General features: G+C 43.7%; 2 protein-coding genes across 5 annotated transcripts in view; one reads left to right on the forward strand and one right to left on the reverse strand.

Moving 5' to 3' along the window:
• The window catches only part of LOC128425847 (nephrocystin-3), a 29,795-nt gene that overhangs the window by 14,587 nt on the left and 2,801 nt on the right, over nucleotides 1-12,407 (reverse strand). For 2 of the 4 annotated variants that reach the window (XM_053412677.1, XM_053412676.1), the window contains 19 exons: nucleotides 12,243-12,407; nucleotides 12,058-12,161; nucleotides 11,812-11,926; nucleotides 11,481-11,624; nucleotides 11,293-11,390; nucleotides 11,055-11,157; nucleotides 10,872-10,954; nucleotides 10,440-10,578; nucleotides 10,156-10,320; nucleotides 9,952-10,046; nucleotides 9,737-9,859; nucleotides 9,470-9,659; nucleotides 9,068-9,309; nucleotides 8,854-8,929; nucleotides 8,637-8,764; nucleotides 8,266-8,506; nucleotides 8,057-8,182; nucleotides 7,810-7,925; nucleotides 6,520-7,715 (listed from right to left, as the gene is read on the reverse strand). In XM_053412677.1, coding sequence (XP_053268652.1) covers nucleotides 7,547-7,715; nucleotides 7,810-7,925; nucleotides 8,057-8,182; nucleotides 8,266-8,506; nucleotides 8,637-8,764; nucleotides 8,854-8,929; nucleotides 9,068-9,309; nucleotides 9,470-9,659; nucleotides 9,737-9,859; nucleotides 9,952-10,046; nucleotides 10,156-10,320; nucleotides 10,440-10,578; nucleotides 10,872-10,954; nucleotides 11,055-11,157; nucleotides 11,293-11,390; nucleotides 11,481-11,624; nucleotides 11,812-11,926; nucleotides 12,058-12,161; nucleotides 12,243-12,407 — 2,622 coding nt within the window. In that variant the 3' untranslated portion in view covers nucleotides 6,520-7,546. Of the gene's footprint in view, nucleotides 1-105; nucleotides 213-387; nucleotides 510-661; nucleotides 804-880; nucleotides 1,046-1,144; nucleotides 1,307-1,437; nucleotides 1,564-2,346; nucleotides 2,447-2,524; nucleotides 2,688-6,519; nucleotides 7,716-7,809; nucleotides 7,926-8,056; nucleotides 8,183-8,265; nucleotides 8,507-8,636; nucleotides 8,765-8,853; nucleotides 8,930-9,067; nucleotides 9,310-9,469; nucleotides 9,660-9,736; nucleotides 9,860-9,951; nucleotides 10,047-10,155; nucleotides 10,321-10,439; nucleotides 10,579-10,871; nucleotides 10,955-11,054; nucleotides 11,158-11,292; nucleotides 11,391-11,480; nucleotides 11,625-11,811; nucleotides 11,927-12,057; nucleotides 12,162-12,242 lie in introns of those variants that run through there. The other 2 variants (XM_053412679.1, XM_053412678.1) reach the window with 2 other exon arrangements.
• Nucleotides 3,086-6,560, forward strand: uba5 (ubiquitin-like modifier activating enzyme 5). Its single transcript, XM_053412684.1, has 12 exons — nucleotides 3,086-3,405; nucleotides 3,608-3,653; nucleotides 4,038-4,127; nucleotides 4,240-4,349; nucleotides 4,431-4,517; nucleotides 4,606-4,690; nucleotides 4,777-4,881; nucleotides 5,003-5,130; nucleotides 5,213-5,348; nucleotides 5,471-5,549; nucleotides 5,672-5,778; nucleotides 6,051-6,560. The coding sequence occupies exons 1-12, from the start codon at nucleotides 3,254-3,256 to the stop codon at nucleotides 6,126-6,128; spliced, it is 1,203 nt and encodes a 400-aa protein (XP_053268659.1). The 5' UTR covers nucleotides 3,086-3,253; the 3' UTR covers nucleotides 6,129-6,560.

Raw genomic sequence — 12,407 nt, forward strand, 5'->3', positions numbered from 1 at the left:
TGGCCTATAACAGCACACAGAATAAACATTATGCTCGTATCAAATTATATTGATTCTGATATCAGTACATTCATTCACATTTAAACAATTGTATCTGCAACCAACCCATGTGCAATTTGCAAGGCAACCTCAGCCAAGGGCTCCACACACTGACCGAACTGGTCTGCATTGGGAGCACTGGCATTGCCCAGTAGGTGGCGAGCGTAGACTCCCTGGGAAACAGAAGAGAAGAAAAAAAAGAGACATCGATTCATTTTGTTTCCATTGTTTTTCTCTGTGCATTTCAAGTATCCCATTTAAAACTATTACTAAATGAAATGTATTTACATGTATATATACAGGGGAAATAGAGATAGCTGTGCTTGACACATACACAGGGAGACGCACCTGGGCAATTCCTGCCATTTTAAAGAAAGACAAGGCCACGTAGAAATTCAACTGTGGCAAAGCAGACGGGATCCCCCGGCACCTGCAGTAAATGGAGATCAGATCACCCACAGTTGGAACACCTGCTCATTGGTTGGAGAGATGGGAGATGGGAAAGGCACGATGACAAAAATTGTAAATTCACATGCGTATGATCACGAAAATAAATTTGAAACAATTCATTTTCGGCCCAGTCATTTTCACTAGCTGTTAAATCCTGCACAGTTTTCATTACCTTCTATTCCTTTCAAGCTGCCTAATGTGTTGATAACGTTGAGGCCTGGGGGCCAGTAGTGAGGCATTAGGAAGTAGGCCAGGTCTGCCAGAGGCTGCCCAGTGGTAGACAGCTCCCAGTCCAGGACTGCTATCACACGAGCCTGATTACAACAAACACACTTTGTTAAGTTTTTACTGTTAAATGCATCAAAGCGGTAAAATAACTAAGAAGCTATACCTCTGTTGGATGGAATATCAAGTTATCCAATCTATAATCCCCATGGACGAGCGTGACCTCATTGTCATTGGCTGGCAAATTCTTCATCAACCAATCAGACAGTTCATTCATGGCTGGAATGTCTCTGTGGGCTGCTGCAGTGTACTGCTTTGTCCAGGTGGACACCTTTAAAGAACAAAAGCAATATTGGAACATTAACTTTATGTTTTCCAGATTAGATATATAAAGATATTTTGATGTACGGAGGACAAAGTTTTATCTCACCTGTCTCTTGCAGTAGCCGGCTCCTCTTCCATATCCTTCTAGGTTCAGTGATGCCACGTCCAGCGAGTGCAGCTTCGCCAACACTTCCACTGCAGCCACATACAGAGCAGTTCTCTCTACTGGACTCATTCCAAGGAGACGAAGATCCCTGAATATACGCCCCTGGTTAAAAGAGATAAACAATAGTGGATATTTTTACATGTGATTCTTTTCCCACTTCTTGTCATTGCACAATTGTAAATAGTCTTTCGAAATTCCGCCCCGAGGGCAAAACCTCAAAGCTAAAAATATACCTTCACATGCTCCATCATGTAGAATTCTGTTCCAATGACATCAGCATCAGTGCAGTGTAACAGAGGCTGAGGGACAGGGAAACCAGCGGAGCACAGCGCCCTCTGCACCCGGTACTCCCTGTCTACCTGCAAACAGTCACACAGGTAAACCACAATGCCTAATGTTAGCTTCAAGATATTTGGGTTAGAATCAATTTCAGACATCACTGTATTCTAAAACTGTAATTCTGTACTACATGAATAAAAACTTCAGACAGTCTTCTGTTGGTGCATCTGTGATCCATTGATTTATCTGTTCTTTCACAGAAATTGTCCTGAAAAGCTGCAGTTTAAATCAGTATAACTAAACATAATCAGAAATATATCACATACATTTTCAGCAGTTATTTACAGCAATATTATATATGGATAAAAGTGTACATAAATGTAATGGAGGAAGAAGTATTTGTCAAAGTCAACTTTATTGTCCAGGACATGGACGGGATTGAAATACATTTTCTCTCTAATCCCCGGTGTGAACATATATATATATATATATATATATATATATATATATATATATATATATATATATATACAGAACATATAAGTAAGCATAATAATAAGTACTCATAACATAGTACACAGTACGACCGTGAGCAGTCATAGAGCACACTGGGGTTAGGATGAGAGTAGTGGAAACTGGAAGAGTGCAAGAATACCTATCTTACAATGCAAAAGCAGTTTATTTATAATGTGGATTTTACAGAAACACATATGTTTACTTCTGACACTTCATCGCCAAATAACCTGAAGCGACTTCCTCCGTCAACAAACCAAAGGAAGGGACAGTCTCCCTCTACTGGAGAGATGATGTTCGCCCTGGTTTTATGGACCTAACTTAGTAATGATTAACTCGCTAAACTTTACCTTGTGTGCCCCTGGCAGCAGCTCACCCGGGGGCTTCTTCCTGAGGACATAGCTCTTTGACGGTGTCTCTATCAGGAAGGTCGGGTTTGACTGACCAGCGCTGGAGGGACAACAACAAGCAGTTAGCATGTCCTCAGTAAAACGGCTGAAATATGAGCTTCCTGTTCCCGTGTCTGACCTGAACTGCCTGACAGCGAGTGTGGCAGCATTCACGCTGACGGACAAATAGTCCTGAAGTCTGCCCACGTTGAATTTGTGTTGTTGTCGCACGGGAGTCGTCAGCTCGTCCATGTCTCAGGTAGACTGGTCGGTCGCTTCCGGGTGCGGCTGTGTTTACAGTCGAAGCGTGTACTACGGTGGCCGAGCGAGCTCAACGCGCTGTACATTAAGAAAACACACGCAAATAGAAAAACACGTGCAAACCAGGTATTTGTTACCACTGGAGCTAATTTTAAACAAGTTCATTATTTCATCTTACTGCTCCCATATTTCCTTTCGTTCTACTACAACCACATGTTTACAGACATCTTTAAACCGTATCGTTTCTGTATTTGATCACCGAATATAAGCTAGAAGGTTTTGCATGAATTTTACATGAAACACGACAGCCTATTACAGAAGAAACATATTACAGTTGTTCATATTTTATTTAAATACAATAATTCGACTGTCAACCTCCTCGAAAGACTCTTCAAATAATCTCCAGCGACGTAGGATCCATTCTAGGTATGCGACCGGGTTTCCTGCACGGACGATGTTGACAGGAGCACGCATCCTGACAGCTGATTCGAGTTCTGTGGACGTGTACTTCCAGAGCCGCTTCTACCTCCTCTGTCGTCCCCTCGGTTCCATATCCATACTGACTATATTTCAATTGACGTTGTTTGACGTTTTGTGTTTTTGAACAATGGCGACGGTGGAGGAGCTAAAGCTGCGCGTGAGGGAGCTGGAGAACGAGCTGATCAAGTGCAAGCAGAAGCAGGTCTCCATGGAGGAGGCGCTCCACAGACCCAGGATCGACAAGATGAGCGCGGAGGTTGTGGACTCCAACCCGTACAGGTGGGTTCTCTCTGCTGCTTGTGTTATTTAAAATATTTTGATGTGTTTCTCTGAGTGTCGATCGCAGCTCGCGGGGGGGGGGGGGGGGGGGGGGGGGGGGGGGGGGGCGACGCCGACGCCGACGCCTTGTTGTGAGTCACTACACATGTGGCAGCATCGTCTCATGGAGCTCGAGCTAACAGCTGCTGTGTTTTCATTGCAGTCGTCTCATGGCGTTAAAGAGAATGGGCATCGTGGAGGATTATGAGGTATGGTATCTGCAGTTCTAAACAATATTCTAGAAAGAGATCACTGTATTATTTTATTGTTATAAGGATTTGCAGTATTATTGTATTGTTATTATAAGGTACTGCAGAAGTAGAGTTTTTCACGATTAAACCTATTTCCAGAGTTCTTCCTCCTTTTTCACCCATTAATAACACTTGCTCAATGCAGGTTTTGTCACATGGCAACATTTAGATTTACAGGTTATATGATATTTGTGCTTTCTCATTCAAAAACTGACATTTTAGTAAAGCTACACAGATATTCAATCCCCAAATGACTAATGCAACTAGAAATTAGCGTATACCAGAAGACGTTATTATTCTTTATGCCAGTTTACTCTGCATGGATTGTTTCACTATTGACAGAAAATCCGGACATTCACAGTAGCTGTGGTTGGTGTTGGTGGAGTTGGCAGCGTAACAGCTGAAATGCTCACTAGATGTGGCATTGGTAAGGTAATACAACTGATTTAAATGACTTCCACCACGCTATCCCCATGGCCATTCATTTTGTTCCTCAGTTTTTTTTTTTTTGCTTGTGTTCTCACCCCTTCCTCTCTTCCTCCAGCTGATCCTCTTCGACTACGATAAAGTCGAGTTGGCCAACATGAACAGACTGTTCTTCCAGCCTCACCAGGCGGGCCTCAGTAAAGTGGAAGCAGCAGAACACACTCTTAGGTATACGTTAATTTGACAGTTAACACTTTTCCTCCCAAGCACAGACATTTGTTTTCTAATCCCTTTCGTGTTCCTCAACAGAAACATCAATCCAGATGTGTCATTTGAGATCCACAACTACAACATCACCACCATGGATAACTTCACTCATTTCATGGATCGCATCAGGTGGGCCTCACGACTCCTCATGTTCTAGGTCCCTCCTCTGTCCACACAGGGGAACAGGCAATCATGTGATCATTCTGTGTCTTCTTAGTCGTGGAGGGCTGGAGGAAGGGTTGCCGGTGGATTTGGTGCTGAGCTGCGTGGACAACTTTGAAGCCAGAATGGCCATTAATACAGTAAATACATCTTTGTCAAAAGAAAGTTGACCGTACATTCTGTATTCCACATAGTGCTTTTTAAATAATTCTGTTCCTGTTTCCAGGCGTGTAATGAACTGGGTCAGATCTGGATGGAGTCTGGTGTCAGTGAGAACGCCGTGTCAGGTCACATCCAGCTCATAATTCCTGGAGAGACAGCCTGCTTTGCTGTATGTACACACACAAACCCCATCACCCTTTTAATCCATAACAGTATATTGTAGTGATACAGTGACTGTAATTGAGGAATAAAGTTGTATTAGAGTTTTTAATAATCTCCTCCTCTGTTAGTGTGCTCCTCCCTTAGTGGTGGCAGCCAACATTGACGAGAAGACTCTGAAGAAGGATGGTGTGTGTGCTGCCAGTCTACCCACCACCATGGGTGTGGTCGCCGGAATCCTGGTCCAAAATGTTCTCAAGTAAGAAAATGTAATTTATAACCAACCAAGAAACTTGACAACATTAAATCCACGGGTGTAAAGCTTATGTTTTCTCTCGTAGGTATCTTTTAAAGTTTGGTACCGTCAGTTATTATCTGGGCTACAACGCCATGAAGGACTTCTTTCCCACCATGCACATGAAAGCCAACTCCCAGTGTAACGACCGCTACTGCAGGATACAACAGGAGGCGTACAAGGTTTGTGTGTGTGTGTGCTTGTCTACCGGACCAATGCTTGTTATACAGATTCACATATGATGCTGTGCCAGTTAGAAAACAGGAGTTAATGGCGCCTACCTGTGTAACTTCTTCCCTTTTAGAAGAGAGAAGCAGAGCGACCCAAGGTGGAAGTTGTAGAGGTGGAGGAGGAGGAGGTTGTTCATGAGGACAATGACTGGGGTGAGTGAGAAACTATTCCGGATAACGGTATCAGACATGCAACAAGTCTATTTATCCAGATTTTCCGTGTGCAACATGTTCTATTGCCTCACATATGTATTAACTCTAATTGTGCTATGCAGGTATTGAGCTGGTGTCAGAGGTGACTGATGCAGAGCTACAAGCTGCATCAGGCACCGTGCCTGACCTCCCAGAAGGCATCACTGTGGCTTACACCATTCCTACTCAGGTCAGGATTGTCTAAGATAACAATGCTTTTGATAATCTTATTAAATTGAAATATGTTGTGTATTAGTGACTTTTTTCTTGAGTATAAAACATATAACACGTTTTAATATTGTAACAGTAGAGCCCCCAAAATATTCAGTGTTGTCGAACAGTATTCTCAAGCTTTTTGAGGACATTTCCAGTTATAAAAAAAAGTATCAGTCCTCGTGACATCCCTTCCTACAACTAGAACTTCCTTTAACTAAACAATGTGTTTTATTTTGTTTGAACCAGGAGTCACCGAGGGGAGACATGGTGGAGGAGACTGAACAGAGTCTAGAAGACCTGATGGCTCAGATGAGAAAGTTGTAGGCAGTGGTCTGGTCCTGCATTTCTGCTTTTAGCTAAAACACGCCTTTTCTCACAAGTAATTTCCATTTCTTTCTTTGGTTATACAAAAACCTAATGACTGCTGCTTTGGGACTAAATGTAAAAGAACCCTGAATTAACAATAGGGAGGAGGGGGGTGCATGAAAGGTGCCGCAGATGGCATTACTTATGTGAACATTAAAAAAATGATAAAACTGCTAAGGAGTTGTGTTCTGACAATGAAATGTCTTTACATCTAGATTATGGTCATTTTGCAGTAGAATGTTTCACAGTGTGTATTTTCTGCAGTCTGAATTCATGATGTACAGTATTCGCTCCGTCATTCACTCGGCTTTAAGGAAAACATCTGCTAGAACAGCACTAACGAACAATGTTTAAGTTGTTTCAATAAAGTATTTATTAGATGGAATACAATCTGATCCATATAATGGCTGTGGTTTTTGTTGTTGTCCTGTTCAGTTTTAATCACATAACATTAATACATGGATATAAAAAACAATCTAGAATACATAGTATTTATTACATTTGGCACTGAGATTATAGGGTTTGGTACATGTTGTCCCTTTTGGCTTCATATACATTCACTTAGATGATATGTGCTTTGGTAATTCCGTTAAATTCCTTCATGTAAATGAATAAATATATGTACATTTACCTTCAGTACCAGAGATGCTGTTTGCTTGTTGAGGCTTGTTTTGACTCTTGGGCCGTACATCTTCCCTTTTAAGTTAAATGCTTAATACTGTTAAATGAACACTTTATGTAACATGAACATAAAAAATGGCACTGTATTGGATTTGAAAGACAGTAGCTCTCGGGTATTATTCATTCAGAGTGTCAGGAATGTAGACAGGGAAACAAAAGTGCTGCTTAATAATATTCTTAAAAAAATAACCCAAAAGATAAAGGTCATAACAGGTTAAGGCAATGTTCATCCTGTATCCCCCCCCCCCCTGGATTTTAGTGTTATTTCGTTGAAACATCAATCAAACTTAAAAGAGTGCATAGACAAATATCCACTGTAGAGTGGAAAAAAACACCAAATGTGTCTTAAAAGTGGTTGGAGTGATTTTTAGCCTCAAAATGAATCGTTGCTGCTCTTGCTCTTGACAATAATTGCCATCTAAGTGTATTGGTATCTGTTAAAGTTGGTGTAAACCTGAGTTACAGGCCCTTAAAAGGACTTTACACATTATTATGTTAGATATACTAATAAATACTTTTAGTAAACACACAGGTTTCACAGATTAACATGGCACACTTCATAAATCCTGCAAGTACAGTACAATGGCCCGAACCCCAAAACCTCACAGTTTGGTTCCCTTTTGACGAAAACAATGTGTTTTTACATTGATGCGACTGTTAAACAGCCGTCACTGTGGCACTGGGAGTGAACACAGTCACCTTGGGGCTTGTGGGAGCGGAGCCGGTCCCCTCAGACTGAACGTGTCCCCGCTGGAGGAATGACGGGACGGGGCATTCCCACAAACCAGCGACGGCTCTGCCTCTTTAATCTCCATTGCACGTTTGTAAAGCTCCGCTGCATTTTCGAAGTCGCCCTCTTCATAGCTATTTACAAATCAGAAGAATATGTATATTTTTAAAGTTAATGGATGTAAAAGTAGTTATCTGTCTCACATCAGATGAACCAAGTACCTCTTACCTTAGCACAGCCAGGTTTTTAAGGGTCTCTCCGACTCTTGGATGTGAGCGCCCCAAAGTGTCCTCATACACCTTCAGTGCTCGTTTATACAGAGGCAAGGCGTCGCTGTGTTTTTTCTGACAGAGACGAGGAAATTCACAATAAGCTTCATCCTTTACAACCTAAAATACAGCTGCACATAGTCATAACAGCCATTCAAATAAAAAAAATGGGCATGTGTCAAAAGAGGAGTGAAGAACAATCTCACCAGTTGGCAGTATATCACAGCCAGGTTGACGAGTGCTGTGGCCACGCTGGGATGCTTTGGCCCAAAACTTTTTTCCCTGATGTCCAGAGAGAGCTCATACAGTGGTGCAGCCTTCTCCAGCTTCCCCTGCACAAAACACACATCCTTAAATCAGACTCCACATCAACAAACAACCAAGGTTTCAGTGTCAACAGGCACACGTTACCCACTCTGCGTTTATAGAGCATGGCCAGGTGCTTGAGCGTGTAGGCCAGCGACGGGTGGTCCGCAGACAAGGCTTTCTTGCGGATGTCCAGCGCCCTCTCGTACATGCCCTCAGCCGTCTCATACTCCCTCCTCTCAGTGTGCAGAGCCGCCAGGTTGTTGAGGGACTGAGCGCAGTCCGGGTGCTCTGGACCGAGGACACGCTGACGCATCTCCAGAGAGCGGCTCAGAAACACCTTGGCTGCACTGGGGAGGGCGAAGAAAGAGATATGAGAAATAACCAGCTACAGTACGAATCGATTTGACTTGACCTGGAACTGTATATTTAATTAAAGTGAGTCTTGAACGTGTGGCGGCTCTAACGCGTGTGCCTTACTCCAGGTTGTTCTGGAGGTAGTACAGGACACCCAGTTCATTCAGCGTCTTGGCAGAGTCGGCGGTGTCTTTCCCCAGGGTCAGCTCCTCCAGCTGCAGAGCTCTGCGCCTCAACAGAGTGAAGCCGTACTGAAAAGGGGAGTAAAGAAAATAAGAGATGTAACTGACTGAGGAGGCGAGAATAACAACATGTGTGTGTATCTGAGAAATGTGCTCACCATGTGACCTTTCTGACGAGCAGTTTTCTGACGGATCTTCACCGACCTCTTCCTCAGTTTCTCTGCTTGTTCATACCTGATCGTAAAAGAACCAGGTGGGAGCCATTAAACGTGTTTTATAGTGTATTGTTTGGCTGGAACAACCAATAAACTATATAATGTGTACAACTCTTAAAAATAACATACATGTCATCACTAAGGGAGTCTCATTTACTTGTTTTGTTTCTGATAGAGCATGGCGAGTGACTCCAGCTCTCGTGCCACGCTGGCGTGCTCGGCACCATAGGCGTTCTCGCTTATCTCCATGGCCTGCTTGTACAGCTGCTCAGCGTTGCCATACTTCTTCCACTGGACGTAAACCCCGGCCAGCTGGTGCAGGGAGCGCGCGACACTGGGATGGTCTGGATCCAGGGCCGTCTCCCGGATCTCAAGGGACCTTTGTAAAGGGCCTACAGCCTAGACAAGCAGATAGACAGGACCAGACACATACGCAAAATGTCACTGTGTGGAGTGAGGAAATAATAAAAGAAACTTGTGTTTGTAGGCAAGTGAAAAGAAGATGCAAGTTGTGATACAAGAACAATATGTGCAGTGGGCATCAATAATGAATTTCTACCTGACTTGCCAGGCCCAGGTCTTTGAGGAAACGTCCCAAGGTCTCATACAGGTTGGCCAGCTTGGTCATGCTGTCCTCACCCTCGCAGCTCTTCTCGTAGTGTTTCAGGGAGTCAAAGTACTCACTGGCCATGGAGCTTTTGTCTTTGCCCACATACTGCCAATAGGCCAGCAGCTCAGAGAAGTGACCCCTGCACAGTGAAAAACAACCCGTGAGACAACGCCCGAACAAATGTGACAAGCTCGGTGGTATCAGCCTGTGTTCTACCTCTTGTAGAGGTTTTGGGAGACAAACAGGTTCAAGAGGCTGAGCTGCAGTTTGGTCCTGTCCTCCTGCTGTTGGAGCAGCCAGGGAAGCTCATCGGCAACACGCCACGTCACGCGGTCCTGGCTACACACAAACACAAACACACACAAAATGACACGAGTTGTATTGACATGTGAGGTTTGTTGCATAAGGAGAGAATAGCCACTCTGAGGCACCTGAGTTGTTGGCTGAAGTAATGAATGAGTTTCTCTCTGTAAGTCGCAGAGCTGCTTCCTCCACCAAGAAACTCTAACCTCACAGCTTCCCACGCCTGAAAGACAGAGACGGACAAATAAACTCCAAACTGTTAACTGATCACTTTCCAATAATATCAAAGTTCTTTCACTTGTATAATTTTTTTGGCCGAGGAGAATGATTACCTGTAAGTGTTGGAATCGAATGAGCCCACAGCGGAGGGTGACCACGCAGAGTCGGTTCAGGCGGTACAGCAAAGAGGACAGCACGGGTAAGTGTAGCTCTGGGAAAAGGTCTAGTACCTCTGATTCACTCACTCCATTATGGCTGGCGCATACGAGGCACAATATCTGAGGAGAGGCGGAAAATGAAAGGACATATTACTCAATACACAGGAAAAAGGGGAAGTGAGACAAACTAACGGACACAAAGGGACAAGTCGTTGTTATTCTGTGCGGAGAAAGTTCACCTCTCTCATGATGTGTCGCTCTCTGTCTGTGCTGAGGGAGCTCAGCGTCATCTTGAGTGCCAGGCGGTAGAGGGACATGGTGTCCTGACACTGCAGGAACTGGTCCACGCTCTTCTCCTGAGACCAACACAACCCACTGCTGGGTGGCAACAACACGCACAACACACAATCCAGTCAGCACAAGTTAAATAACACATCCACAGTTATACCAATTATAATCTAGATATAATGAATCACTAAATACATTTCAGAATGTGCTCCGTATTTTGTTAAAACACATCAGAATCTGTGGACATGCTACAAATAAATCTTTAAATATATTCAAGTGCCTGCAAAACTTTGAATCAGGCAGAGTCTGTGATTTGACAATACTGGAAGGGAAGACAAGTGATGATTAATATATTTAGAATTGGAAAATGAGGGTTGACTAACCTGGTGATCATCCTTGCCAATAGTGTGACATACAGTGCATTGCAGGTGGATGCAGAGCGACAGTGTCTTTCCAGCTTCTTCTCCTGGAACAAAGATACCACCACTGAACTAAAATGTCTTTCCGCTACTTCACAACCGATGTAAGGAGATTTAATAGAAGGTAACGGTGGGATGATTACAGACCTGGTCCTTGGTAAGTTTGAAATCAATGCTCTGGCATTCTGCATTGACCACACTCCTGACATCTCGGGGACTCAAAGGGTCCAAGTGGAGGGTGGGCCACAACCTGAAGAGACGGGGTTACTGTATCACAAATGGAATGCTCATAAGGCATATCTGAAAAATATATAACTGCACAGAACATATGTAGGAAACAGGACAAATATATAAATATAAATGTGATTGAAGCAGGGGGTCCTACCTCCAAGCCTGTGGACACGTCTCCACATTGACAGACACCACCACTCTAACATTGACAGGCAGAGGGTCGATCAGCCACTTCATGTGTCTTTCCGCTTGCTGGATAAAAGAAGACAGTGTTTATAAGAGTTGTTTCGGTGGAAATTCATGTAACTGTCGAATTTGGGTTAAAGAAGTGGGCGTGTGTACCTGTATTTGGTCAATGGAGTCGATGATGATGATGATGTTTCCTTGATGGCGCGATGAAAGCCTCTCAAGCCAGCGAGGAAACTCCTCCAAGATCTTACTGGGCTCCATGGACAAGCCAGACATGGACCAGAAATGCTGCAGCAGCTTTACAACAAAAAAACAAGACATCCCTCGGTTAGTAAATAAGACAGAGGGACATCACTCGGTTGGTAAATAAGACAGAGGGACATCACTCGGTTGGTAAATAAGACAGAGGGACATCACTCGGTTAGTAAATAAAATGGAGGGACATCCCTGTCTGACAACGGGAGGTAAGCCAGTGACTCCTTACTTTGACTGTATGACGTTTGATGATAAGAACCGGTTCTGAGCTGGTGGAAAGTGGGCGACCAACGAAATGATAAAGGAACAAAGTGTTGGGAGTCTGCTTCTGCTGCAACTCGATCCTGAAAATTATTAAAGAACAAGAACCAAGCAGACACAATTTGTTATATCTCCTCACAAAATTTGAAAGAAATCCATTTGTATTGAGAAGAAACTCATTATATTGGACTAAAATGAATCAATAAGTTCTCACCATTTCGAGAGCAGGAGCGATTTCCCTGAGCCTGGACCACCAGACACCAGCAGAGGAGGCGTGGGAGGAGGAGCAGCTATCATGTCATTCAAACGATCTATATACTGATCAGAGGAGACAACAGAAAATCAAAGAGATGAATTATGAAATCGCTAGACGGAGAGAGAGGAGGAGGATTCCCTTACCTTCTGGAAACCTAACTGAGAGGTGGAGCTGCTACAGGCCTGCTGATAGGACTCGATCTGTTCCTGTTCATCATGCAGGTCCCACAGCACATCTCCAGAGTCCTCCTCACGCCCCTCCTCAGAATCCTTAGAGTCAGCATCTGCTCCTTCAAGACCCAGCAACTC

Source organism: Pleuronectes platessa, chromosome 20 (genome assembly GCF_947347685.1).
Source record: "Pleuronectes platessa chromosome 20, fPlePla1.1, whole genome shotgun sequence".
Taxonomy (NCBI): domain Eukaryota; kingdom Metazoa; phylum Chordata; class Actinopteri; order Pleuronectiformes; family Pleuronectidae; genus Pleuronectes; species Pleuronectes platessa.

Coding starts and splice junctions, on each gene's coding strand:
- uba5 (XM_053412684.1), top strand. CDS start 3,254: ATGGCGACGGTGGAGGAGCTAAAGCTGCGCGTGAGGGAGCTGGAGAAC. Junction 4,128..4,239: donor CTAGATGTGGCATTGGTAAG/GTAATACAACTG, acceptor CTCTTCCTCCAG/CTGATCCTCTTCGACTACGA. Junction 5,550..5,671: donor TCATGAGGACAATGACTGGG/GTGAGTGAGAAA, acceptor TGTGCTATGCAG/GTATTGAGCTGGTGTCAGAG.